The 27,890-nt window shown below is 55.6% G+C and overlaps 1 protein-coding gene across 1 annotated transcript; it reads left to right on the forward strand.

The window, feature by feature from the left end:
• Window positions 1-1,192: 1,192 nt before the first annotated feature.
• Window positions 1,193-23,845, forward strand: PLEKHO2 (pleckstrin homology domain containing O2). Its single transcript, XM_045540926.1, has 6 exons — window positions 1,193-1,332; window positions 7,183-7,332; window positions 11,852-11,968; window positions 17,337-17,441; window positions 19,080-19,178; window positions 21,724-23,845. Exons 1-6 carry the CDS (start codon window positions 1,321-1,323, stop codon window positions 22,726-22,728), a joined length of 1,488 nt encoding a protein of 495 aa, XP_045396882.1. The 5' UTR covers window positions 1,193-1,320; the 3' UTR covers window positions 22,729-23,845.
• The last annotated feature ends 4,045 nt before the right edge of the window (window positions 23,846-27,890 follow it).

Genomic DNA, 27,890 nt, shown 5'->3' on the forward strand with positions numbered 1-27,890 from the left:
TTCTCCCTTGGCCTGGAGTCCCAAGCTGCCCTTTTCCACGCAGGGCTGGAAGTGGCCTGGGATCCTGAGGGCTGGCAAAAGGAAGTGAAAGGGGAGTTTGGTCACTGGCACAGCTGCTGCTATGGCAGCCAAAGCCAAAGGAGGTCACCATTGATCCCATGCACTTAATTTTCCCTTCCATGGCATGGGGCAGAGTTGACCAGGAGAGCTGAGGGGAAGGGAAGGGGCCGTGGTGCTTTAGATTGGGATGTAGCCAGTCACTTCTCTCTATGGGCCTCAGTTTCTCCCATGTAAAATGAGGAGGCACTGTGTAACTAAAATCATCATTCCTGCTGGTCCCTATACTCTCCAGCAAGATTGTCAGGGCTGCAAGATCACCGCGGGATGAGAGGGAAGGTCGACCCTCAGATATGGGAACCTGAGAAGGGTTGGACGGTGCCCACGGAGGGCAGAACACTGCGTTTGGGGGCCTCTGAGAGCCAGGGACAGACCCCCCGCCAACACACACGCACACACGCCCATCTAAACACAAAGGACTAGCCTAGCTTCCCAGCCCCAGGTCTTCCGTTACTCTACCCTCGGGACAGAGACCTAGGCTCCAGGACTGGCCTGGTCCAGAGGTTCCAGGGGGAAGACCAGACCACCGCACTGCCCTGGCGTCAGGGAGGAAAGAGGAGGAGCCTCTTTGTGTCCCCATCCCTGGCCACCCAGGGCGGCTCGGCTCGATCTCGCAACCCCAGCCCACTCAGCCCGGAGACCTCAAAGGCACCAGCCGCCAGCGCCTCGGGCCCTCACTCCGTCCGCCCCACCCCGGCCCCGCCCTCCGGCCGCTCCCGCGTCCCTCGCCTCAGTGTCGGGCCGGAAGCCCCCTCCTCCTCCCCCTCCGCGTCCCCCTCAGCCTACACCCCCTCCTAGTCCCTCTCCCCGTACGGGTCCCAGAAACCTCTCTCCGCCCTGTCCCGCCCTCTTCCTTCAGCTCCGGCTCCGCCCGGGCTTCTCTGTCCAGTCCCCAAACCCACGCCCGGCCCCGCCCAAGCTCCGCCCCCAGCCCCGGCCCCGCCCCGGCCCAGGCTCCGCCCCGCCCATTTCCCGCCCCGGGCCGGAGCTTACCGGCGCCGCTATTCCGCTCCGCGGCCCCGCCCCCGGCCCCCGGAAGCCTCTCTCCGCCCCCGGCCCCGCCCCCCCGAAGTTTCTTGTGCCCCCGGAGGCCGGCGGGACAGATCGCAGAGAGCCGCCGCCCGGCCGGGCGTAGATGAAGGTGGCCAGCCCGCGCGGCGCCGGGAGCGAGCGGCGGAGCGGCAGGACCGCAGGGGACTCGCCATGGAGGAGGAGGTGAGGGCAGGGCCCGGCGCGAGGGCTGGGCTGGGGTCTTCGAGCCCCTCACGGGGCTTGGGGTCCTGGGCTCAGGCCCTCGTTCCTGCTCGCCCGACTCCCGCCAATCTTGCCAATCTCAGGACCCTCGCCCCTGTACCCCAGGCAGAGCCTAGGGAGATGGGGCAGGGGCAAGGGTAGGAATCCGCATCGGGCACTTTGAAGACCGCGTCCTCCTTCATTATCTCTTTGGCTTTTCTCACTAGTTGTGGGGCATCGTGTTTGTTGTTGTTCCCATTAGATTGACAGGGAGACTGAGGCTCCATCGAGTTTGATGACTCGTTGGGAGGGGCCTGGGCTGCTGTGTTCGAACCCTGGTTACCGCTGACTCCCCCTGCCTGCCAGGTCTGATCCTGAGGGGGCAGACTGTGTGTGTGTGTGTGTGTGTGTGTGTGTGTTGGGAGGGGTTCTGTAGGTTCTGGGGTCCCTGTCTCAAGGAATCTGAGGCAATGACCATGCCTTGGTGGCAGGAGGACTGGAGAAGTTTCTTTTTTCTCCCTTGTATAAGTCTTTGTGAATCTCCTTCCCTCCACCCTCTCCCTTGCTCCACATCTATCTGACTGTGCTCTAACCTAGGAGTCAGCCCGCCCAGGGCCCGATCCTGTCCTCTGCCTTCCCCACGTCCCTGGGAGGGCTAACTCCCAGAAGGAGCCAAGGGCTGGACCAGCAGTGCCCCTTGAGCCTCCTTCTACCTCCTTAGGACACTCTTGGTCTGGGGTGGGGTCAGGCTCTCTAACCCCTGCCCTTTGCTTGCAAACTCAGTTCTCCCAGCAGCCCCATCATCCAAAGATCCAGCACACAGCAAGCACTTAATGTATGGCTATGGAATGAATAAGTTAGAAAGAGGGGCCTGCTGGGTCTAGAGGTAGGTGAATTTGCTTCTTATCCCCTGAGGGGGGTCCCAGTGAATTTGCTTCTTATCCCCTGAGGGGGTCCCGGCTTCTGCTTCTCCCAGCCCAGGGGAAGGGGATGTCTTCGCTTGGATGGGTAGGGAGGAGAGATGAAGCTTTCTCTCTTGGGGCAGCCCTGGCCAGCTGGGGTGCCCTGAGTGGACCAGGCTGCCTGTGTTCCTGTCAGTGCCGACCTCCCTACTTCCCAAGGCCACTGTGAGGAGCAGCTAGGCTGTCAGTCAGGGTGCCCTCCAGGCCAGGCCCTGCATTTCTGTGGGATGGTAGATAAGTCACTTCCCCTCTCAGCCTTCATTTCCTCTTCTGTAAAATACAGGGCCTGGCCTCCTCCCCTGGGCCTGACTGTATGATTGTGGCCCCTTCTGTCAGAGTGGGTGGAGATAGGGGGCACAGTCAGGCCACCATGATTTGCTGTGGTTTCTTTCTTACTGTCAGGGTGGGGCTGCTGTCTGCCCCAGGCCCCTGCTGGGATGGCTGGGCTCTCTGGCCGGGGCTCCTCCCCTTCTCCCAGAGGATATAGGTCTGCTCTGGCCCCCAATTAAGGAATATTCTCTGGGGATCTCCTGGGCCTGGCCCAGCTCTTTGCTCCCCTTGGTCCTGAATCTCTAACATTACTCCTCCGCCACACGCCGCCCCTGCAAGCCTCACCCACACAGCCAGGGGCCCCCTATCCCCTGCCTCCGCTTTGGCATCCCTAAGACTATTTTCCTCCCACTTCTTCTCCCAGTAGCTTCCCCTTGTTTCACTGGGCCTCAGTGCCCATCTTTGTCTCTCTAAAACACCTCTTAGATTGTAGTCACCTGCTCTGCCCATGACCCCAGGCCATCTTCTTCACATCCCTTTCACATGGCTGCTTTCAGCCCTCCTGCTGGCTTTGAGCTTATTCCCTGTGCCCTAGTCTCTCTGGACCAACACCCCTCAGCCTCAGTGACCTCCTCTGTGCAGTGGGCTGGTGTCCCTGTCAGGCTGAGGCTTGATGAAGAAGTGCTGGTCTGGGCACTGGGCATCTGCCCACTTGTGTTCTCTTGGCCTCAGTTTCTCCAGTAAAATGAGAGGAATGGGTGATCCAGAAATGTGATGATGTATGTGCAAAAGCTTTGAAACTGCAGGTGTCATTGAGGGTGTTGTTGTTGCCCTTGGGGTAAGGCTAGCAATCCTGGACCCAGATTTTCCCGTCTCTGCTCTGGGGCTCTGCCCCCTGCCCCTGCCAGGTCTTTCTCTGGCTCAGCCTCTGTTGGCTCTGAGCTGCCCATTTGTCCTCAGCTATCAAGAGACAGGGCAGTGTCCTGTCCCAGTACTGGATTTGTGACACTGGGCTCATCTCTTGCCCTTCTGGGCTGTATTTTCCCTTTCTGTGTGTAGTAAAGGAGTTGAAAGTGCAGGGTCTTTGGCACCTGTTTGTGCCTTGTCTTCTCTGGGCCAACGCATGCGTCTCTTCCCCTCCTCAGAGCCCTACGCAAACCCTGCCTTCTGCAAGGGTCTCCCAAACTAACCCCAAGCCCTTACCCCGCTAAAGAGCTAGGAATGGCGGATCTGGGTTAAGTGCGGGATCCCAGGTAAGTGCCCTGTCAAGCAGGAGAGACCCCGCCCACCCAGGACTGGGGACTTCCCTTATGCAGCGTTTGTGTTGCCCCCAAAAGACTGGAAGTTCCCCCAGGACAGAGCCTGTGTGTCCTCTATCTGAATGCCCCATCACAAGCCTCTGACATGGTGGGTTCTTAATAGAGTCTGGTCGGAGGACCAATGGGTTTAATCAAAGGGCAAAGGTTGCTATAAGATGCCTGTTATGTGAGGTGCCAACAAGGATTCTTCTGCTGGTCTCTGTCTCTCTGTCATAACCTGTATTATGGCTTTCCCTTTGTCCCTCTGTGCACAGGGTGGAGGTAACCTGGCTTTTTTTTTTTTTTTTTTTCATGAGTGACCCAGAGGCCCTCTGATGTCAGGCAAAGGGGAGCCAGGCTGGTGCTTGGGGTGCCACAGGAGCTGCTCGCAGTGGGCAGGAAAGGGCCGGTGAGGATGGGTGGGAGGGGAGAGGGTGAGACAGGAAGAACAGTGGTCAGCTGGTTAATGAGGAGAGAAGGCTGAGAAACTGGGCTGAGCAGGACAAAACCTCTCCTGTGAACCCTGCCAAGGGGAGGGGCCCCTTATTAAAACTTACTGGGGCATAGCCAGGCCCCCTGGAGGGAGGGGTCTGAGGGGCAGGGAAGGGGGCTGAGTGGAGGCTGGAGGCAAGTAGGACCCTGGCCTCCAGCCAGGCCTCCCCGGGTGGCTGCTGCCATGGCTGGACTTCGGTTCACACCATCTGCAGCTCCTCAGCTGTCCCTTCTTCTATCCCAAAGTGCTATCCTACCCAGTCCTGTCCCGCCTATCCTTCGAGGTCCTGGACTTGCTTCCCTAGCCAATTTAGTCATGGTTTGCAACACCTGGCCCAGAGGTGACAGTGATCTAGGCACAGGTTCCAGCCTTGGCCCCGGGAAGCTTCCAGCTGGTAGGAAGTTTTCAGGGGAGGTCACAAGTGGGAGGAGTTTAGAAAGGGGTGTGGGATCCCATGGGGTGGTGGGTGGACCCCCTGAAAAGCAGGAGGCAAGCTTGGAGTTCAGAGTTGGGGACAGCAGCTTCACCCTCCACAGCCCCCACTGCCTTGTTTACGAGAGACCAAGAGTCTGGTCTGCCCATCGGGGCGTGGAGGGCCTGGGAGGTGGCCACAGTGCTGTAGTTGCTGGTGGGAGGCTGTGAGTGTGAAATGCAGGGTGGGATTTCCCATTTCCCAGTTCTTCCCTTCTAGCCCTGGGCCTGTGACAGCCTGCAGGAGTCACGGAAGAGATTAGGCCCCTGGAGGGTCACATAGCCCGTGGGCTGAACAGTTGGTCTGAGTAGTGATGTAGGGAGTGGGAGTTGGGGACACAATAGGATGGGAGAGCCTCTCTATTCTTGTCAAAGAGCCCTGAGGTGCCTCTTCCCCTGGACAGGGTGTCTCATAACTGGCCAGCCTCCCACTTCCTCATTCCTGTATCCGGGAAGAACATTTGGGACCATCCCACTTCCCCATTTCTCTTGCCATCTACGAGTTAGGGGGAGATCCTGAAAGGGTGCCCCATATTCCTAGAGCTCCTGGAGGTCTGAGGCCAGCGGCTGCAGTCCAGAAAAGCCTTGTCCTGAATTGGGAGGCCCAGGGACAAGGTCCCTGTGAGCCTGAGGGGATGGCAGTGACAACAATAGTATAATAGCAATAATGACAGCCACCATTTGCTAGGTTTAGGGTATCCTAGGAGCTGCTTTATGTGCCTTATCTTTATTCAGCAATAAACATTTATTAAGCACTTACTGTGTGCCAGGCATAGTCTAGGCACTGGGGCTAAAGCAGTAAATCCCTGCCCTCATGGAGTTATACTCCTTACCATGCCTGCTGTTAATACCTCCATTTCACAGATGAAGAAACTGAGGCTTGGAGAGGTGAAGTGGTTTGCCTCAGTCTGCGTGACTGGGGCTCCAAAGCCCAGGCGCCCAACCACCAGCATGTGCAGTGCATGGAGGGGGCAGGGGCCACAGAGGGAACCAGGCTGGCGCTCCCCAGCCGGGACAGAGACCAGGGAAGCCAGGCCCTGCCCAGCTCCTGACAGCTCACCACGCTTGTATCTGTCTAGGCTTGTCCTTCCAAAGGCAGCTGTGGCCACAGGGTATCCCTGGGGAGAGGCATGCCTCTTTTAACTGGGGCCCCTTTCTTGAGTTTTATGTAAATTATAACGTAGTCAAAATTAGTCAGTGCTAATTTCCTTCCAGCAGCCTCTAGATCATGTCATGCCCTTGACTGCCTCTCCTCTCCTTCACACTCACCACTCTGGGTACCAGTCAGTGAGACACAGTGGTTGGCAAATTGGGTGTATTTTTGTTTTCATTTCATAGATATTTCTTGAGCACCCATTATAGTAAAAGAACAGGGCTGGGTGCTGGGAACCCAGAGGTGAATCCAATCCTGACCCCATCTCCTGGGCATGTACCTGGTACCCAGCCACCCAAGCAGGTAATTGATGGGGCACAGAATGTCCGTGGCTGGCCCCGAGGCTCCCAGGTGGCTACTCATGTCCAGGAGAAGGGTGGTTGAGTCCTTCTGGAACCCTCCCCAGTTGTGCTAGCTGCCCTGAAGTCCTGGGCTGGGGCAGGGAGGAGGGCAGAGGTGCCTCCTGCTTTGGGGCAGGAAGCAGGGGTGGCAGAGTGGGTTCTCTAGAAGGGCAGGGCAGACAGGCAGAGTGCCATGCAGCCTCCTGACGCCCTGTCCTTCTGAGCCCTGTTCTAGGAGGCCTTCCTGGGCCACCAAACCTGAACCGGCTGTACTCTGCCTGCCCCGTTTGTTTCCTGTGTAGCATTGCACATGGCTTAATGGTTTCTGTGTGGGTATTTATTTGTTCAGCTCCTCTTCCCCCCGTTGTGAGCTCTACGAGGGCAGAGACTGCATTACTTTTCTTATTTTTATTCTTCTCTGACGTAAGTAAGTACTCAGTGCAACATTTGTTGACTGGTTGAATGAACACATGGAGGCAGAATGGCGGAGTGGGAAAAACATGGGGTCAGAGAGACCCACTTTGAATTCAGGCTCTGTCCTCCTCTAGCCGGGAGACTGGCAAGTCACTTCTCCATTCTGAGCTTCAGTTTGCTGTGACATGGAGACGATGATGCTACCACCTCGGAGGGTAATTGTAAGAGTTCAGTGAACGACGTGTGTAAAATGTAATACGGTGGCCAGTATGAGGAGGCTGCTGCTATTATTACTGTTATTATTTCCGATGTTGGGTTAGGATTATCTGCCCTGGGGAGTTGTGGGGAAGCTCCCATAGGATGATTTCACAGGGACGCATCCCTTGTGTGGCGTGTGGATCATGGGGCATGTCCTGGTGCTGTCTTACAGGGTGTGAAGGAGGGGGGTGAGAAGCCTCGGGGAGCACGGACGGCGGACAAGGCTGGCTGGATCAAGAAGAGCAGTGGGGGCCTCCTGGGTTTCTGGAAAGACCGATATCTGCTCCTCTGCCAGGCCCAGCTGCTGGTGTATGAGAACGAGGTAAGGACCGGCTTGCCCCTCAAGCAGGTTGGAGATTTTGGGGCAGGGGCAAAGTGAGGGCAGCCCAAGCCAGCAGGAGGCCCCTGCGACTGGGGATGGAAGAGCTATTCTACTTTTGACATGCTGTACAACCTGGGCAAGTTCCTCACCTTCTCTAGGTCTCTGTTTGCATATGAGGCAAATCTAGGGTTGTTAGATGAGAGATGCTCTGTGGACCGTCTGTGCATCTAGTATGCGAGTCTCTTCCTCTCCCTGGGCAAGGTTCCATAAGAGTGAATGTTCCAGAAAACTGAAGCCTGCTCCATTTAGCAGTGGTAGTAGAAATAATAATTAGCGCTTATACTTTTGTTTTTTTTTTGAGATAGGGTCTGGCTCTGTTGCCTGGGGCAGAGTGCAGTGGCGTCATCATAGCTCACTGCAACCTCAAACTCCTGGGCTCCAGTGATCCTCCTGCCTCAGCCTCCCGAGTAGCTGGGACTACAGGCCTGCGCCACCACACCCAGCTAATTTTTCTATGTTTTGTAGAGATGGGGTCTCGCTGTTGCCCAGGCTGGTCTCAAACTCCTGGCTTCGAGCGGTCCTCCCGCCGTGGCCTCCCAAAGTGCTGGGATTACAGGTGTGAGCCACTGTGCCATGCCTTAGCACTCATACTTGTTTGGAGCTCTTACATATCTCCCTTATGACGGGATAGTCCCATGAGAGCGGTCATCATGTTGCATTTTATTTATTTATTTTTTATTTTAAAAGCCAGTCAAATTTAGCAGTGGGGGGTTGCATACCAACTTTAGTGACACTAATGTTAATAAGTTCTGATAACCCACTACCATCAGACCAGCCATGTTGCATTTTACAGAAGAGCATACTGGGGCTCAGAGTGGCAAAATGACTGCTCAGCATCTCACAGTGAGTGGAGGAATTAGGTGTAGAAACAAGTCTAGTGCTCTTTCCACCGAGAGACACCAACAAATAAACTCCAAAACTTATTTTTGGTAGAAATTCTCTAAAATATGTTAAATATTCTCTGTCTCCTTCAACAGAAGGTGCTGGCCTAAACTGAATCTCTCCGTGGTGGCTCAGAGTCACTTGTCAGACTGTTTGGTACTGCCAGACTGTACTTTTCAGCTTTTCTTTCTCCTTTAACATCCAGCTGCTGGTTGCCATTTCTGCTGTCCTTGTGCTTCTAACAGCCCTCACACCTTTCCACTTCAAACTCTTGTTCCCGTTCTAGTTTCAGGCAGGCTTGGTATTTGGACAACTAAGGTTGCTAAAATGGTGTGTTAAATAAGAGTCAATAAAGCTGTAGGTGAAGACTTGAGGAAAGGTGGTTTCTCCTTGTAGATGCTGTTTGTGTTCTGGGGGTGAGGCTATCACAGGGCCTGTCCACTGAAAATGGGGCATCACTATGTGCCTTTAGCAGATGAAACACGTGGGGAAGAACTGGCTTGGGGGCAGAGGAAGGGGGAGCCTCCTTCTTCCTCATCAGCCTCTCTCAGCCTGCCTCAGGATATCTTGGCAAATTTATCATTGTCTCAGGCCAAGAAAGACTGGGCATCCTGGATCCAAGTGGTTAAAGCAGCTGCCTTTGAGAAGCACCTTGCCTGTCCTGCCTGAGTCTCTGGCCCGTGGAATTGGGGTGTCAGGGAAGCAGTGGGAAGAGGGCAGGGGGATGAGGGTGGGCAGACAGGCCCCGTAGATGTTCTCTGCTGCTGCTCTCACCAAATTGGGATGTACCAGTTAGGAATGTGGCAGCAAGAGGATATTTTTATCAATAAAGGGGGTTGTCACAGCTTCCTCCAGAGCCAGCAGCCGCAAGAGTTGAGTGACAGGCTCTCAGCTGTCAGCCCTTCAGGCACTGCCAGACTTGTCCTGGACTGCCTCTCCACATCTGGCCATGGCTGGGAAGCAGGAAGATTTCACATCCCCCAAACATGACAAATCCAAATCACGCTTTAAAAAAAAATCACTATTAAAAACCTAAATGCAATTTCAAGAACTTAGCACTCGGGGGTGGGGGAGCCTGGCCCAGGAGTAGGAATTGAGAAATGCTTATTAGCTCAATTCCTCTTTCTGATGTAAGGAACTAGGCGAGTGTGAACGGCTCTTGGCTGTTTCCTCACTGTCAGAAAGGCTGACATTCCATAGATGCTGCCCCCGCCCAGGGCCTGCTAGTTTATCCGTTTTTCTGAGCTGCAAAAGGGCCGGGATGATTCAGCAGCCTCGGGTGGAGAGGAGACCCAGGACAGGCAGCTGTGGGGAGCCGGGTGGTGGAGGTAGACTGACATTTTGTTCCCAGGCAGAGAAAGGGTGCATTTTGGCCACTGGTGTCCAGCTAGGGGAGGCCTATGAACATGGGGCAGGTGAGTTGCCCTCGCTGGAGTGGGGATCCTTCCTCAGGCAGCTTCCTTCCTCTGGATGTCCAGGGAGGAGGAGACTGCAGTCTCAGTCTGGGCCAGGCACTCATTCCAGCAAACTGGTTCTATGTATGTCCCTCTGGAGGGCTACTTCTTGAAAGCTGCTGTGGGGGAACCAGGAAGGAGAGCAGACACAGAGAACAGGGTAGAGAAGTGGCCACGCAGGGCGTTGGGACTGTGCTTTCCCATGTGCCCCTAGCACCTCGTGGGGTGCCTGCACCTGGCAGTGCTTTCTAGAAGTTTGCCTGTCCTGAGCAGTAAGTGGCAGGGCCTTCATAGGAGGGAGAGCACCCAGGCTCAGGGGTTTATGGTGGGGAATGGGGAGCTTCTCAGAGCAGGAGGACTTTTTTGGCCCTTATGTTTAGTGGAGGAACCTCGAAGGGGCTGGAGACTAGGGACTAGAAAGAGACACCTGACTAAGTGTGGATGGGAGTGATGAGGCCACCCTGGCTATCTGTCCCCTTTTCCCTGAGAGGCTGAAGAGAGGGTAGATCAGTGGTTTTCCACCTTGGCTGTACAATCATCTGCTTTAAAAAAAATCCTGAGGTCTGGGCCTCACCCTCAGAGATCCTGGTACAATTGGTCTGGGATGTTGCTGGGCACTGGGGCTTTTAAAAGCTCCCAGGTGCCACCAAGATTGAGAAGCTCTCATGTAGACCAGTGGTTTTCAAAGGTTCACATACATTGGAATCTCCTGGAGGGCTAATTAAAACTCCGATTGCCAGGCCCATTTCCCTGAGTTTATGACTCAGTAGGGCTGAGGCTCAAGAATTTGCATTTCTAACAAGTTCTCAGGCGGTGCTGATGCTGCTGGCCCAGGTCCCACACCTGGAGGACCACTTTGTAGAGCAACCTGTTGCTAAGGCACTGACCAGGCCACTGGCTCTGGGAGGAGTGTGGGTGTTGGAAAGCACCCTGGCCTGGGAGTCAGAGGATGTGGTTTGAGTTGGGCCCTGCCCCTTGTATTTGGGTCTGTGCCCCTACAGCAAATCACATTGCTTCCAGGCCTCATTCTCTCCATTTCTGAAAGGAAGCAGATACTGGGGCTCTAGGCTGTCAGGGTTATTGTGAGGCTTAGGAGGATACAGGATGCCAAAGTGCTTGCCAAGGGTCTGGTGTCTTGCTGTTGGACATCAACAAGAGTTTCCTTAACTTGTTGGCCAGTTTCAAGGGGAGTGTACCCTCCTACCCCCTCACCCCCACCACTCAAAGGGCCTGATTCTGCTCCCCTGGACTCTCCAGGATGAGAATGTGCCACACCCAGGAAGTTGTTCCAACTAGGTCTCCGCTGGGAGGGGACCCATTGACCGCCACTGAGGGAGGAGCTTGTCCTAGGCAGCTTGGCCGAGAGGCACCTGATGGGTAGAGCTCCTGGAGAAAACACTCAAGTGTTGGTTGGCAGGAAGGCAGCCTGGCCGATGTCCAGGGATGACCTGCAAGAGGCTGGGCACTGTGCTGGCCACTGGCCCTGCTAACAATGAGGCCTCAGGGTGCAGGCTGTAGGAGTGGGCTGCTCTTAAAGGAACCTTTGCCGCCTCCATTGTGCATAGCCTGCAGCCTGGGGTGAGGGGCTGCTGTCCCAAGCCAAGGGTCAGCAGAGGTTGGTGCCAGGTGAGGGTACCAATGCAGGATTGCATGTAACCCAAATGTGCCTTGTTCATGCTTCCCTCTGTGGCTCTTCCTGCAAAGTCTTTTTTCGCCCCATTTTGTGACATCCTGCATCCCTCTTCCAGGCTATCTCTTCCACAGATCTCTGTTGGGCCTCTGGGCCTGCATGAACCCCCAGGCACCCTTGGCACCCTTTTCTAAGCCTCTCTCTCTAGCTTCTCCTCTGTTTCCTCCTCTGGCCTTAGGCACATACCCGCCTCTGGGCTGTGTGTCCCGGTCCCCATCCAGATGGGCAGCCTTGCAGGTGTCCCTGAAGCCAGCACGCACTTGCCAGAGTCTGCGTGCTGCATCTTGGTGATTGATTGGCAGCCTGAGGTCCTCCCTCTGACCACGTGATGTCCTCACTGAGTGGGATCAGGGCCTGGGGGATGGCCTGGGTGGTTGAGGGTTGTGGTGGTCTGCCTCTCTCCAGCTCATGTTCCCTCTGTCCCCCTCCCCAGGACGAGCAGAACTGTGTAGAGACGGTGGAGCTGGGCAGCTATGAGAAGTGCCAGGACCTTCGTGCCCTCCTCAAGCGGAAACACCGCTTTATCCTGCTTCGATCTCCAGGGAACAAGGTAGGGAGATGCCTGCTGCTGGCTGACCTCCATCCAGGCCAGGGTCTGTGTGGGAGGTCAGCCCCTGGAGGTCTAAGGCAGGCTGGCCCCTTGAAGAAGCCTGCAGGTTTTCCGTTGAGCATGGCTGAGGTTTAAACCCAGCGGCCACCATAGGTTGGACCTTTTACTCATTTTGTCTTGGAGTCTCCTTAGCCCCTGGTTGATAAGAGATGCACTTGGGGCTCCCCGCTCCCTCCCAGGCCTTGGGGCCTCCATCTCAGGCTGTAGCTGCAGCCTTGGGGAGGTGGGGCCCTTGGCCCTACCCCACACTCTGGGGGAGGCTGTGGGCTGAGGCAGGAGAACTAGGGATGAGGTCTCCACCCCACCAGGCCTCTGGCACCCTGACAGCCTGGGGCAGAGAGGAGGGTGTGGCCTCCCCTTCATCCCAGGCCTTCATGGGTGGGCCACCCCTCCTGCCCCCAGGGGAGGCCTGCAGCCCCAGCTCTTCTCCCCTTGGACTTTTCTTTCTTGGCTGTAGCTGGGGGAGGGCTCTTGCTTAAGAGATTCTTTTCCTGGGACATGTTGTATATGCATATGAAGTTTGCTGTTTGCACCACATTTCTCTGGCGGGGAGTCTGGTGGGTGTTGACACATGATGTAGCTTCACAGATGTCAGGAGGGAGTTCAGCTTTGAGGCTGGCGTGTACAGCACCTCTCGCCAGCTCGCGCCCATCTGCAGCTGGGCCACGCCTCTGCACGTCATGCAGAGCTTTGCAGAGTAGGGCTGAGTCACACAGGCCAGGGGTTGGGGAGCAGGTCTGGTCTGGGCCTGCTGGAGGCCATTCTGTTTCTCTCTCAGCTTTAGGGGCCTGGAGCTCATCCTCTGGACCCTGGAGAAGACCATGATGCTTTGCTCATTGACCCTTAGACCTGCTCTGCAGAGGATGGGGACAGAGAAGCAACTGAGACAGCAGTGGAGGGGGCTATGGGGCTCTGATACTAGGGAATTGGAGGAAGTGCCTCAGAGTAGGGGCGGGTTCATGGTGTCATGAGGGTTCCTGGGGCTGGGCGTAGGTTTCACTTGACATCTGCTGCTTAGGGCTCTTTGACAACAAGGAGAGTCACATTTTGGTTTTTCAGGCCCTAGACCCCCTCCCCAGTCCTGGAGACCTACTTTCTGTCTGAGTGGGCGCTGTGTATGTGTATGTGTGTTTGAGAGAGATGCAAAGTACATTACATGTGACAATTTCTGCCTGGGTGTCTGGCCCTTGTGTGTGCACCTCTTTACGTGCAGGTGAGTGTTCGCCTGGCATGGGTCTGTCCAGGTGTGTGTCTCTTAGTGTGCTTATGTGGATGTGGGGCTCAGGGGCCTTGCCTGTGGTCCTCTGCAAGTGCTGTTCTGTGGGCCACCTCCTGGTGGTGGACTAGGTGGGTCGGGCCCAGCTCATGGTGGGACATCACCTTCAGAGAGGCCTGTTTGTGCAGCTGCATTCTCGGCTGCTTCAGCCAACACCCTCCCTGCTGTCTCCCCACCCTGCAAGAGTTCAGGTTGGCTCTGGGAACAGGACAGTCAAACTGGAGCCAGGGCTGCGGAGCAAGTGGTGGGTATTGCGGGGTGGGACAGCCACTCTGGTTCCAGCTTAAGGGCCCCTGACCCTTACAACCCCCAGGAGCTCACAGAGTGAGGGCTCCCCAGAGGCCAGATGGTGGACCTGGCCCAAGCACCACATTCCCGCATGTCTCACCCTCCTTTCCTGTCGCCCTGGGTGTTCCCATCCTCAGTGAGGCCTCCAGCCTGCAGGAGGTCACATGACCCCGGCTGTCTGGTCCTGAGGCCGCCTTTTTTTTCCCTCTAATCAAATAAACAAAGACTCCAGTGTCTTGCATGCCCCTCTCCCCCTGCCTTTCCGTCCCCACACCCCTGCCCATGAGGTCACAGGCAGACGCTGCCAGGAAGCAGGGTGGCCACTGCTGGGCCTTGCTGCCCTGCTGGTCTTGGCCAGCCTGGCCCTTTCCTCTTTCCCGCCTCCTTGCTTCCCCTCCCCCTTTTCCCTCTCTGCCATTTTGTCCTTCCCCTTCTCCCAGCCCTTGTGGGCCTCTTCTGTGGCCATTAGCATCTAAGCTCCTAGCAGGACCTGTGTCCCTGGGGCTTCTTGGAAGGGCTTGGGGCAGGGACCTGTGCAGCCTGTGGCCCTTTGGGAACAAGGGTGGGGGTGGGGCCAGAGGCACAACTTCTTGGTGTTCTTGTCCCTATTGTGGAATGCCTGGCTCAGTCAGCCGGGATTACAGGTTTCCTTGGGGTGGAGCTGGGTCCCATTTAACCTTGCATTCCCTCTCCTCTGGGAGCCCTTTGGCTTCTACTGTAGGTCTTCCCGGAGGCCATTTCCTCCCAGGGGAGCAGAAGGGATGGGCAGCCTGCTTCAGGTGAGGTGGCCAGGGGAGAAGCAGCTGCAGTTTGGGTTGGGTCCGATGGTTCTGTTCTTTGCCCTTTGAGGCCCAGAGTAGGGAGTCAGAGAGCTGACTCCCAGGCCTGCTCTTTGGCGCCCTCCTGTTCCATGGGCTGCTGAGTTCAACTGTGTACTTCTCAAGCTCTCTGGGATGCTAAGCCCTGTACCAGTCAGGGGCCTCACCAGCTCAGGGCCCATGACCAGGAGTAGCAGCTGGGGTCAGAGGGGCCCACCCCGACACCCTTTCTGGCAGCTCCTATCGCAAAGTTGCGTGGCCTTTGCAGTCCCCAGATGTAGTGTGGTCCTTCCCTGAGTCCCCAGCAGTCCTGATGGCTGGGCTGAGACACAGTTGCCAAGGTGCCCTGGAGATTCTGACTTAACTGCAGCTCTGCTGCCAGGATCGAATTTACCCTGGTCATGCAAATGAGCATTTGGCTGTGCCTGGTGTGGTGGGGGTGGGACCCAGGGCTCCGTATGAGGAGGAGGCAGTGGCAGCCAGGAGGAAGTTATATAATGAGGGTGCTGAGGGGGCCAGACTGCAGGTTACGTAAGGGGAGAGTGGGGGCAGGGAAGGCGCTATCTAACACCAGGGTGGGGGATGGGCAGGCTGGCGACCGCTGACAGAGAACTAGGGCATCTTGAGGTCAGAGAGTAGGCAGCAGCTCAAAAACGGGGCAAGGGAAGGAACCTTGGGCCAGTTCATTCATTTATTGGCACATTCATTCAGTAATTATTGACTGAGTACCTACTATGTGCCAGGGCCTGACTTTAATCATGTTTAATTCTTCCAGCATTGCTTTAGAGTAGGAAGTGTTATCCCACTTTACAGATGAAGAAACTGGGACTGTTTTGTCCGGAAGTCAGGTAGCGGTGTTAATTCCTATTACTGCGCATCCAACGCCACCCAGTTCCAGATTTATTATAGCACTTTAGATACACCATTTTTTTCCAATTTTAAAAAATTGTGGTCAAATACACATAACATAAAATTTACCATCTTAACCTTTTTAAAATTTAATTTAAATGTAATTAAAAATATTTATAGATTTAGGGGGTCATCTAAACCATTATTTATTTATTTATTTATTTTTAATTTTTTAAACTTTTTGTAGAGATAGGGTCTTGCTATGGTGCCTAGGCTGGTCTCGAAATCCTGGCCTCAAGCAGTCCTCCCGCCTCAGCCTCCCAAAGTGCTGGGATGGCAGGTGTAAGCTACCTCGCCCAGCCCATCTTAACCATTTTTAAAGTGTACAGTTCAGTATTATTGAATATATTCATGATGCACAGCCATCACCGCTATCCATCTCCATAACTCTTTTCATCCTGTAAAATGGAAGCTCTATACCCATTAAACAATAATGCCCCACGCCCCTTTCCCCAGCCCCTGGCAATTATCATTCTACTTTCTAAAATTTTGATTACTCTGGGTACCTCATATAGATGGAATCATACAGCCTTTATCTTTCTGTGACTGGCTTGTTTCACCTAGCATAGTGTTTTCAAGTTTCATCCATGTTGTAGCATGTGTCAGAATTTCCTTCCTTTTTTTTTTTTTTTTTGAGTCAGGGTCTTGCTCTCTTGCCTGGCAAGAGTGTAGTGGCGTCATCATAGCTCACTGCAATCTCTACTTCCTGGGCTCAATGATCATGCTGCCTTATCCTCCCCAGTAGCTGGGACTACAGGCGCATACCACCATGCCCAGCTAATTTTTCTATTTTTTATAGATGGGGTGTTGCTTTATTACTTAGGCTAGTCTTGAACTCCTGGTCTCAAGCAATCCTCCTACTTCAGCCTACCAAAGGGCTAGGATTACAGGCATGAGCCACTGCGCCTGGCCTAGAATTTCCTTCCTTTTTAAGGCTGAATAATACTCCGTTGTGTGTATATACCCCATTTTGCTTATCCATTCATCCATCATGGACACCTGGGTTGCTTCCTCTTTTTGGCTGTTGCAAATAATGCTATGAGGATGGGTGTCCAAATTAGATATTATACATCAGTTTTTAGTGATATTCATGGCTCCATGAGGCAGGTTATGGTGGTATTCTCCTCGACAGATAAGGGAACTGTGGCCCAAGGTCAGATACCTGTAAGTGGTGGACTTTCTGGCTCAGAGGCCCTACTGCACCATCTGCGGCACGAGCAGCCCTGTTTGCATGGCCACACTCCTTCCTCTCACATCCTGTCTGGGCGTTGGGCCTGGCAGGGATGGGGCTCTCCAAGCTGCCCGCTGATTCTAACATAGGAGCTCGAAGCTCTGGCCTGAGATGGGAAGGGACCCGTGGGTGGTGTGGGGAGTCAGGAATCATGGAATCTCCTTTAGGCCATCTTGGCCAAGTCCTGTCCCATCTGCTGAGCCTCAGTTTGGTCATGTGTGTGATGAGGGGATTGGAACTGACCCTCCAGTGCCCTTCTCTTTTATAGTTTCTGATTCAAGGCCAGATGGGGAGCTTGGGACTTTAGGAATCCAGGCATATTTTTTAGTTGGGCCAGGGTTAGGTGTGGGGCTCACTGGAGAGCTGGAGGTGGCCATGGTTCCAGTGGGCCTTCACCACTGGATACCCCTCACGCCTGTCACCTCTGTCATCATACTCAGCCTGGCATGGATGTAGACTGGGACAATTCCTACTTATAAAGAAAACTGAAGTGCAGAGAGTGGGCGGCTGGCCTGTGGAGTCCCATGGGACCGGATCAGATCCAGGCTCTTTCCTTGGGACAAGCCTGATTCCAATGCACACCTCTGGCAGCCGTGTGCTGAGGGGCGGAGGGGCCTTCTCTGCTGGATCTTTCCCTTTATTTGCCCTAAAGTCCAGATGTGAGACCTGTTGTGAGGGTCATTTTGGTTTGACTTTGGGATCTGCAGTGAGCGGGAAGCCTCTTTAAGATGCCAAACATGAGCCTTGTCAAACATCTGCCACCCACACCACCTGTCTTGCCTACAGGTCAGCGACATCAAATTCCAGGCACCCAGCGGGGAGGAGAAGGATTCCTGGATCAAAGCCCTCAATGAAGGGATCAACCGAGGCAAGAACAAGGCTTTTGATGAGGTGCGATGCAGTCCTGTGGACAGCTGTGTCCCCTGTCCCACCGTGTGTGGCCTGGGAGAGGACCTGGCCCCACCTCGCCCCGACCACCCATTGATTATGTCACTGTGATTGGGCATCTGTTGTTGTTACCTCATTTAATTCTCACAACAGCCCCTCAGAGTAGGTGGTGGTGTCCCCATTTTACAGATGAAATGGAGGCATAAGGAAATTAAGTAACTCATTTTAAATTAGAAGGCAGGTAAGTGGTAGGGTAGAATTTGACTGGTTGCCGCATGCCTCTTTTCCAACCTAGTCTCAGTGAAAACAGCAAGTGGGCCCAGGCCGGAGTGAGCTGGGGGGTAAGCTGAGAGCTAGCTCTCTTTCCAGTTTGCCCATGAAGCCCGGGCTGGGCTGGCTCTCAGCCCTGGGCCTCCCTGTCTGTCTGCAGACTTCAACCTCCTGGGCTGTAGTGGGGACCGTGGCAACAGTGGCCACGATCAGGCTTGGGGTGGGCAGGATTATCCCACGAGGCCAGGATCTCCTAGGGAGGATTTGTCTCTGACATCATGGATCTTTGCTGTTCACACTAAAGTGGGCCTGCGGGCCACCTAGAGTGATGCCCACCTTGGATTGCAGAAGACTGAGACCTGAGGGGAGAGGATCTTCCCAAGAAAGTGCCCTGTTAACACCTAGGTCTCCTGACTCCCAGCCCGTGGCTCCTGTGTCATGTACTGGGTGACTGTGTCATGCTCAGCCCTTCACTATCTAGGGGGAAATGTCCCCATTCCATGGGAGAGGGATGTTGGGATATAACATGGATGTTAGGTGAGGCCACAGGAGCCATGGGCTGGGTCTTCGCCCACAGTCTTGGTGGAACAAGGTCTACCCCTCCATTGACGAATAGAGACAAACCCCTAGTTGGGCCTGAGCACCCCCACTCACCATCACAGGGGCAGGCTGCTCTGGCATTCAGAGTCCGTCTCCCCCACGTGAATCTGTTTTTTTTGAGACAGGGTGTTGCTCTGTCACCCAGGCTGGAGTGCAATGGTGTGGTCATAGCTCACTGGAGCCTTGAACTCCTGGGCTCAAGCGATCCTCCTGCCTCAGCCTCCCAAAGTACTGGGATTACAGGCACGAGCCATGACGCCTGGCCTCCCATGTGAATGTTACTCTGAGGCTTCCCAGCTACTCTTGACTCCCTTTCCTTACCCTCAGAGAGAAGATGCTGCCCTCCAGACACCCAGGCCCAAGGGGTAGAGGCCCTGCCCTTTCCTGGGTTATCCCTATGGGTCCTGGGAGAGTGGCAGAAGCCAGGTACCAGGGAATCATGGGTCCCTCCCCCAGCTACACCCCAAAGCAGCCTCAGGGTTGATTATATAATTTGACATAGACCCAGGGGCAAGGGCTGATAGCTCTTACTTGGGCAGGAAGACTGAGGCAAGGAAGGCAGTTGCAGAGAGGGAGAGCCTCGAACTTTGCAAGAGACTGCCAGTGGCAGTGCAGAGTCACAGAGAGAAGCAGAGGTCCAGAAGCAGGGAGACACGCAAAGAGAGGACAGTGGTGGGACACTGACCCTGCCTTTGAGTCAAGTCAGTGCCTGGGTATTTCCCACTTTCCCCAAGGCCTGATGGGGGCTGACATGGTTCTTCTCCCTCCCAGGTAAAAGTGGACAAGAGCTGTGCCCTGGAGCATGTGACACGGGACCGAGTGCGAGGGGGCCAGCGGCGCCGGCCACCAACGAGAATCCACCTGAAGGAGGTAAGGCTTTGCCCCAGCTTGGATGGTGGGAGGCCAGTTGAGCCTGGGATCCCAGCTCCTTTGGGTGGCAGCTAGGCTCAGGGCCACCTTTTTCCTGAGCACATCTGGAGTTGGGGCTTCCTGAGTGGTGTACAGGAAGGGTGCTGGGGGCACCTGTGTCACATGTGCATGGGGTGTGGATGTCTCTGAGCCCTCCTTCAGTTGTTGAATCCATACACATGTTGCACCTGGCCTTAGTCAGAGTTGGTACCAGAGGGAAACTGAGGCCTGTGAGGGTAGTCCCTGCCCCTCAGGGCTCAAATTCCAGCTGGAACATTGGCCTGTCCACAGACTGCTTCAAGCAGAGCCTCTCTGATTTTTATACAGGGTAGGGATCTGGGAGGTCAGAGAGGGAGGAACCACGAGGAGCCACTGGCATTTGAGCTGCCCCTTGAAGAATGGGAGGGGTTTCAGGTGGTGGACTTGGAGTGAGGGCGTCCCTGTGGAGGAATGGCGTGAGCTGGTTCAAGGTGTGGCGAGTGGCTCCATTTGCTTGGGAGATTGGTCTGAGAAGGTGGGGTGTGGGGAGGAAACTGTGGCGGCCTTGGCTACAAGAGTTGGGGCTGGGTGGGAGGGTGCATTCCGGAGGTCAGTTTGAGGCCCTGGGTAGGGCGAGTTGGGTCAGAGAGGGAAAGGCAGGGGTCAGGGAGGGGGTCAGGAAGGTGGGCTTGACAGGCTCAAGGAGGGAATGAAAAAGGAGGGGATGTCCACAGGAGAGACATTGGGAAGCAGGAGCTACCCAGGCTTGGGATTGAATACGGGGACTGGACAGAGGGCAGGTTGCCGGAGGTGCCCTAAGCCTGGAGTCTGGGCGCATGGAGGCTCTGGGCACAGGGAATTTGGGAGAAGGTACAGGTGAGGGGGAGGGGCAAGGGAGGAGCCTTGTTCGGGCCAGAAGCTGATGGGCAGGTGCTGATGGGGCAGGCGAGGGGAGGTTTGGGAAGTCAGCAAAGAACCTCAGCAAATGCTACCTTTGGGGATTGGAGGAGGCTCAGCAGGGAGCCAAGGAAGTGGAAGCCAGAGACGCAAGTGGCACATCCTGAGAGAGATGAGTACGGGACCTGGGGGTCATCAGCTGGGTTGGCAGCCACAAGGGCAGGACCAAGGAAAAGGCAGGTGGTGGCGTTTGCGGCATATTTCGTAAGAGAAGGAGTCAGCGTAGGGTGGGCGGTGCCAGAGGTGGAGGGGAAGGAGACCATGTGGGGAAGGACCCAAGGTCACCAGAGCATTTGTTTTTGTGATGAGGCAGCCTGTGCCTGTCTGTCAGTGGAGGGAATGCCTGGGGTGGTGGGGCAGGGAGGGAGCAGCGTATGGGTGTGTGTTGGGGTGTCTCTGGTGGTCCCTAGTGACTGAGAGTGTGTGTTGGCCAGATCCTGTGGTGCATGTCAAAGGGAATGAGGGTCCCAGCCAGGACCCCCACCATCCAAGGGGCCTTGAGAAAGGCCCCCTGCCCAGCCCTGCCCCAGGGCCCCTGAGGCTCCCTGGAGGGTCCCCATGACCGTGGGGCTGCCGGGTGTCTCTTTGGGCCCCTGGAGCCTTGGTGCAGCTGTTCCGTGGCGGTCAGCTGTGGCCTGACGACGTGAGGAGAGTGGGCACAGGCTGCCGAGCAGCTGGGCAGGCAAGGGCTGGAGAGGGGCTGGTCGACGGGACACAGGTCTCTGGAAGGGCATGCAGAAGTGAGGGAGCTCGAGGTGACTCGAGAGACCTGTATGTGAGTCCCGGTCCTGTCACCAACTGGCTGTGGGGATACTGGGCTGGTGGTGAGTGGGTGGGCTGCAGAGAAGGGACCGTCCCAAGGCCATACAACCAGGTAGGGGTCAGAAACAGGGCTGGAACCATGTCCCCTGCTGCCCAGGCCAGCACAGTTGCTCCTAAAAAGAGTCTCTTTCCAGCTGGAAGAAACCAGGCTGGGCCTCCAAGAGGACACCCTGGCTCTGACTTCCTGGCCAGTGATTCCAAACAGGGAATTCTTTGACAGTGAGGGAGAGGAGAGGATTCATCAAGAAATCACTTTAGGCCTGGCGCGGTGGCTCACGCCTGTAATCCTAGCACTCTGGGAGGCTGAGGCAGGAGAATCGTTTGAGCTCAGGAGTTTGAGACCAGCCTGAGCAAAAGCGAGACCCCGTCTCTACTAAAAATAGAAAGAAATTAGCTGTACAACTAAAAATATATATAAAAAATTAGCTGGGCATGGTGGCACGTGCCTGTAGTCCCAGCTACTTGGGAGGCTGAGGCAAGAGGATTGCTTGAGCCCAGCAGTTTGAGGTTGCTGTGAGCTAGGCTGATGCCACGGCACTCAAGTCCGGGCAATAGAGTGAGACTCTGTCTCAAAAAAAAAAAAAATCACTTCAGCTTCTAACCAAGTAGCCTTGGAAGCCAGGGCAGAGGGGGTAGGGGCCAGGTGCCTGGACAGCCTGGAGAGGAGGGCTCGAGAACTCCCATAGGTGAACACACCTGACCCAATGGCCAGTCAGCCAAGATGACACCTGATACCATCCCCCACCAGGTAGCCAGCGCAGCTTCTGATGGGCTTCTGCGCCTGGACCTTGATGTTCCGGACAGTGGGCCGCCAGTGTTTGCCCCCAGCAATGATGACAGCTCAGACCAGCCCCGGGAGACACCCCGGCCCCCCATGCCTCCGACCAAGCCTTCCCCAGCACCCGAGACGAGAAGCCTTAGTGACATGGTGGAGACCCCTGCAGGGGAGAAGGCCCCAGCTCCTGTCTCAGCTAGCTCTGAAGACCACCCCGAGAGCCCAGAGGACTCAGAGACCCCAGCAGGGGAGGACAGTGGCTCTGAGCAGCCCCCCAGCAGCATCCAGGCCGACAAACTGAAGGTGAGCTGGGAGAACCCCAGCCCCCAGGAGCTCCCTGCTCCAGAGAGCGCAGAGCCGTCCCAGGCACCCTGTTCTGAGACTTCAGAGGCTGCACCCAGGGAGGGTGGGAAGCCTCCTACACCCCCGCCTAAGATCTTATCGGAGAAACTGAAAGCTTGCATGAAGGCTTCTGGGCCGGCCCAGAGTCCTGAGGCCCCTGAGACCTCTGCCCCAGACCCGTTGCAGGTCTCAGTGAATGGCGTGGATGACAGTCCTGAGCCTGCCAAGCCGTCCCAGGCCACAGGCACACCAGGAACTCCCCCAGAGGACGCAACATCCACAGCCCTGCCCCCTTGGGACCTGCCACCTCAGTTCCATGCCCGCTGCTCCTCTCTGGGGGACCTGCTTGGGGAAGGCCCCCGGCGTCCACGGAAGCCTGGGGAGCAGCTGTATCGGGCCCAGCTGGAGGTGAAGGTGGCCTCAGAACAGACGGAGAAACTGTTGAACAAGGTGCTGGGCAGTGAGCCGGCCCCTGTGAATGCCGAGACATTGCTCAGCCAGGCCGTGGAGCAACTGAGGCAGGCCACCCAGGTCCTGCAGGAAATGAGAGATCTGGGAGAGCTGAGCCAGGAAGCGCCTGGGCTAAGGGAGAAGCAGAAGGAGCTGGTGACCTTGTACAGGAGAAGTGCACCCTAGGGCCCACTGGGCCAGAGGCACAGTCCCTCCTGGCCACCTCCATCCATCAAAGCCCAGCCCTGCTGAGAAATGGGCTTCTGCTCAGGCTGTAGAAGGGCCACTGGACATGTCAGGGTTTGGCCAGGACCGGAAGAAACTCCTGGTATCCTTCCTGTCCTGCTCCGGCCAGTGGCTCCAGGTGCCACCAGGACCACTGTCTGGTTGTCTGGCCTGTCCTCTGGGCTCTGGGCCTGGGCTGGGAGCACATGCACTGGGACCTGTCTCATGTGGTTGTTCCAAACTGCCCCAGGGCTTTGGCACAGCACTTGGGGATTCTGGGGGTGTCATCATCTCTGCTCCCCACCCCTCGTAGTTTACATTCCTGACTTCTGAATAGAGCACAGCTGAGCCCCCTGCAGCCGCCATCTCCAGATATTCCCAGGCAAAGCTTCATGGCAAGGCAGCCTCAAAGCCTGTCCCTCCCACCTATTCCAAGTAGCTGCAGAGGTCTCAGGGCCAGGCTGTAGGTTCATCCCTCAGCTGGGGAAGACCCGCGACCCCTCTGGGGCCTCCTAAAGCAGATGAGAGGCACCTGTGTGAGGACGCCACCTGCTGTGTGGCCCCTCTCTGGGCCTGTTTCCTTTTCTACAAAACAAAGGCATTTTCTGCAGCCCCTTCCCCTCTGGCCAGCTGTGAGAGAGGGCTTAGATCTGGAGGAATCCAGGGTGGAAGAGGAACTCAGAGGGTCTCCTAGTCTAGTGTCTGTCTGCCCCCAGATTAGCTTGTGTCCACCCTTGCACGTTCCCGGGAGAGGTGAGCCCCAGAGTGGCCCCCATGTCAACACCAAAAAAACCTCTATGTAATTATCATAAATCAACCTTCAGAAAAGAATCCCCCCAACTTCTGTGCAGCCTCCAGATGGGCTTTGTCGGGGCCTCTGCGGTTCCTTCTCAGCCCAAACAGGTCCAGTATCCCAGTCATTTCTGATGGGGTTATGCTGGGGTCTGAAACCACTTCCCTCTCTCCTCTACCCGCCCCCGCCAATAATTTCCTAGTAGAAGGAGCATTTTCTCTCCCTTTCCTGGTCCGTCCCTACACCCTCTCACTCCCCAGCCCCCACTGTCCTGGCCCTGGGAGCACGTCCAGTCTTCATCCTGCTGCAACAGCTGGACCAAGGGCAGCTGTAGGTGCAGAGGCCCCATGGGTCGCAGGTTTGGGCTGGTTCCCCAGCCACTCTTCCCCGGGCCTATTGGGATGGCAGCAGCTTCCAGCAGGACCTGCCCGGGAGAGTTCTGCATGTGCACTTTTGTTTACTGAAAGAGAAGATGGGAGGGTCACAACAGCATGCCCTGGCCTTTCTGCCCACTGCCCCCACCCCCAGCCACCAGTTGTGCCTGCTGAGGCCTCACTGTACTGTACCGTACTGTCATTTTGTTCTGTAGGGTGGGGGCGGGGATCGGGAGGGGCAGGAGTGGAGGTGAGTGGCAGCGCCTTGGCCCTGAGCCCCCATCAGCCTCCCCTGCCACAGTCTGCCTTTCCTGCCCTCTGTCTCCACTACAGAGGCAAGAGCGTCATCAGGTGCCCCTAGTCACATGACGCCTGCCATCTTCCATTAGGGAACAGCCATCCCCTACCAGCAGCCAGGCTGCCTGGGACTTTAGCCAAGTTACCTACTTCCAGGAACTGGAGCCTCAGTTTCTTCCTCTGTCAAGTGACCAGGCTGGGCAAGTAGCTCTGGGGCCACCTGAGTGGCCAAACGCCCTCGGTTCCCGTGGGGTTCGCATGCCTCTGCTGCCTGGGCCCTGGGGGAGCCGGCTTCCAGGGAAGGAGGGGGGGGCGGCCTTGCCCGCCTCCTCGAGGGGGATGGCATCCTGTCTTCTGCTTATGAAGCGCCTTTCTCGAAGTCTGGCAATAAATCCCTTTTTTCGGAACTTCTCTGCCCAAGCCTGTTTGTTGGTGTGAGGCCAGCTCCGGGGCTGGCCTCTGGGCTGGAGGCACTGCCTGCTCTGTCCTTGCTAAACCCGGGCCCTCTGGTTTCACACCCCCAGCCCACCGTTTCCACAGGCGGGGGCTAAGTGTCACAAGGAACGATGCTTTTCAATATTTAAAAACTTTTTATTAGGGAAAAGTTGCAAGAATAAGAATAGCTCAGAGAATATCCATTTACTCTACCCAAATTGATCCATTGTTTTCTCTTTTGAGCACTTCCTCTCTTTCACATGTGCACATAATTTTTTCCTGAATCATTGGAAAGTCAGTTATCTTGGTCCCTTATCCCTAAAACATCCAGTGTGTATGTCCTAAAAATAAGTATATCCTCTCACGTAACCATGTACAGTCATCCATGTCAGTAATTTGACATCAATGCAATAGTTTATTGTTCATATTCCAATTTTGTCATTTGAGCCAATATTATCCTTTATTGTATTTCTCCTCCAGTTAGGGTGAGCTATTGCATACAGTTGTCATCTCTCTTCAGTCTCCTTTAATCTGAACCATTTCCACAGGCTTTCTTTGTCTTCGATGACGTTGACATTTTTGAAGAATACAATCCTCCTCCCCTAATGGACCGGGCCTCACTGGGGTTTGTCTGAGGTTTCCTCATGATCAGATTGAGGTTATGCATTGTGTCGGGAGAACTGCACGAGTGACAATGTGTCCTTCTCAGGGTATCACATCTAGAGGCACCATCCATCTGCCCCTCCTTGGTGATGTTCATTTTGATCACCTGGGCAAGGTGTCCGATTTTTCTACTGTGTAGTTAATGTTTTTTTTTTCTCTTGCAACTAATAAACAATCTGTGGGCGACATCTTGAGATCATGCAAATATGTTATAGCTCACCACAAATTCCCCCAGATTTAGTATCCATTGATGATGCTTGCTGAACAGGTGTTTCCTATAATGGTTTCAAAATGATGATTCCAGCTGTTGTTTTGCCCTCAGAGCCTGGTCCTGGCTAAGGGTGAGACTGGGCCCTGTTTTAGGCCTGTGGTCACCCACACATGTCAGCAGAACCCCAGGGCTTCCCTGAGCACGCTTGGGAAGTTCCTGGGCCAGTGGACAGGCTGCCAAGGTTCAGATCCCACCCTGGGACTTTGGGTGAGTCTCAGTTTCGGGGAGACCCAGTTTCCTCATCCACAAAAGACTATAATGCCCCCCGCTCCCCTGCGTGGGAAAGCTCCGCTGTGCTCACCAAAGGCTGGCTCCCTCCCTCCTCCATGAGGGCTGCTGGACAGGCCCCACGGCCAACATAACAGGAAGCACCTGACCCGGGGCCTTTCAGCTGTGGCTATGACCCTCCTGTCCCTCCTGAATTTCCCTACCTCTGGCCTGGCATGTGACAGCCATACCGAGTGAGTGTCCTGCAGAAGCTGGGGGACCTCAGGTGAATCACTTTGCCTTCGCAGACCCCTTCATATGAGAAGAGTCTCTTTATTCATGGGAGTGTCCCCTCAACCCCAACCCAGGACTAGGTCTCCTCTGGAGGCCACTTTGAAGGCCAGGCTGACTTGGAGCTCTGTAGCTGCTGGGACGGTGTTGGTGGCCAGCCACGAGGCTGGGGAAGGATGTGGTAAGCACATTTCCCTCTGGTCCTGGGGGCTGGAGGCCCGTGCAGAGAAGGGGAGCCCTCCTTTTGAACACAGGCTGCCGTATGTCAGTGGCCTGAAGTCCTGTGGGTAGTTACAGTGCAGGGTTTTGCAGACTACAAAGTGGCCACCTACAGATGGGACCTGGAAAGAAGGGGAGGGCCTGGGGGGAGGGGTATCCGGATTGCCCCCTCTCTACTGCCACCTGAGCCTGGCCCTGGAAGCACCCTGTGGCTGTGGAGTCCCTATGTCTAGAGCCCTCCTCCAAGTCCCACACAAACTCACTCCGGCAGTAGTTTCTGTGACTGAGGAGGCTCTGTGTTAGAACGTGGAAGGAGGAGAGGTGATGGTGGAAATTCCTCTCTCTTGTCATAATTTTATTTAAAAACAAAATTCCTGGAGGAAACAGCAGGGTATAAGTAGAAAAATCATGCTTTTAGATTTGGAGGCAGAGACACCTAGATTCAAACCATTTAAACCCAGGTCATCAGTCACCTCAGGCAAACCGTGCCTCAGTTTTTCCATTTGTAAAATGGACTGATTCCCCATCCTTCAGCAGGGTTGCTGTGAAACGCTAGCTAGCTGGTGGCCTGCCTCATAGAAAAGACTGAATAAACCCCAGCAGCCTGGCCTCACAGAGCACCTACTATTTGCCAGGCCTGTTGTTTTCTCACTGTCACCACAGAGGCCTCATAAGGAAGATGTGATGTTCCCTCCATTTTACAGGTTAGGAAACTGAGGCTTAAGCAACTTGCCTATGAGACTTAAGTTAGTGTCAGGACCGGGAATTTGACCCCCCTGAGGTCCTGGCCTGGGGCTACAACTCACTGCTTCCTGCTATTTCCCTGGAGGGTCTGTGATTTTAGATGGAGGCTCAGCCCAGGAGACTGGGGCACCCCTACCTTTCCTGGCACCTGGAGGATACCCGAAAGCGTGGCCAGGTTCTCCACCAGCTGGCCGTGGCCCAAGGGAGAGGCTCGGGAGGCCCTTCCCTTATAAGGACAACAACTCAGCGTGATGAAATTTCTCTGCCTCCCAGCAGGGGGAGGGGAGGAAGGGAAATGACTGTGGCTCTGAGGGCTACAGCTGAGAGGTTAGCCTCAGCCGGAACTCGCCCACGGGGCCTCCCCTCTCCCCTTCCTGTGTTAGCAGCCCAGCAGGGCTTTCCGGGGCTTTCCAGAGGGTCCCACTGGCAGGAGTGGAGAGAAGGGCCCAGGCAGGGCCTGTGAGGCCAGAGGGGGTGGCCCACAGAAGGGAAGATGGCGTAGGTCTGGACGCCCAGCTGTGGGCCTATCTGGCACCAGCCCCACGCTTAGAAGGCCCAAGAGAGGAGGCGCGAGGTGGCTCTCTGGCAAGTTGTGCCTTTCTCCCTTTGGACCCCCAAGGTCAAGTCTTTAGTTGGCGGGGAGCTGGTCAGCTTGCAGCACCCCCATCCTCCTCCTCCCACAGCCTTGTCCCGAGGGTGCTGCCCTCCCCAGCAGAACTCACCAGCTCACCGTCCACCTGAGAAGCCAGCCATCGACTCACAGGGTAGCACGGCTGATAAAGGTCTTTGAGACCTTTAGTCTCACCTGCTGGTTTTAGAGGAGGAAGTA

The sequence above is a fragment of the Lemur catta genome, chromosome 1 (assembly GCF_020740605.2).
Source record: "Lemur catta isolate mLemCat1 chromosome 1, mLemCat1.pri, whole genome shotgun sequence".
Taxonomy (NCBI): Eukaryota; Metazoa; Chordata; class Mammalia; order Primates; family Lemuridae; genus Lemur; species Lemur catta.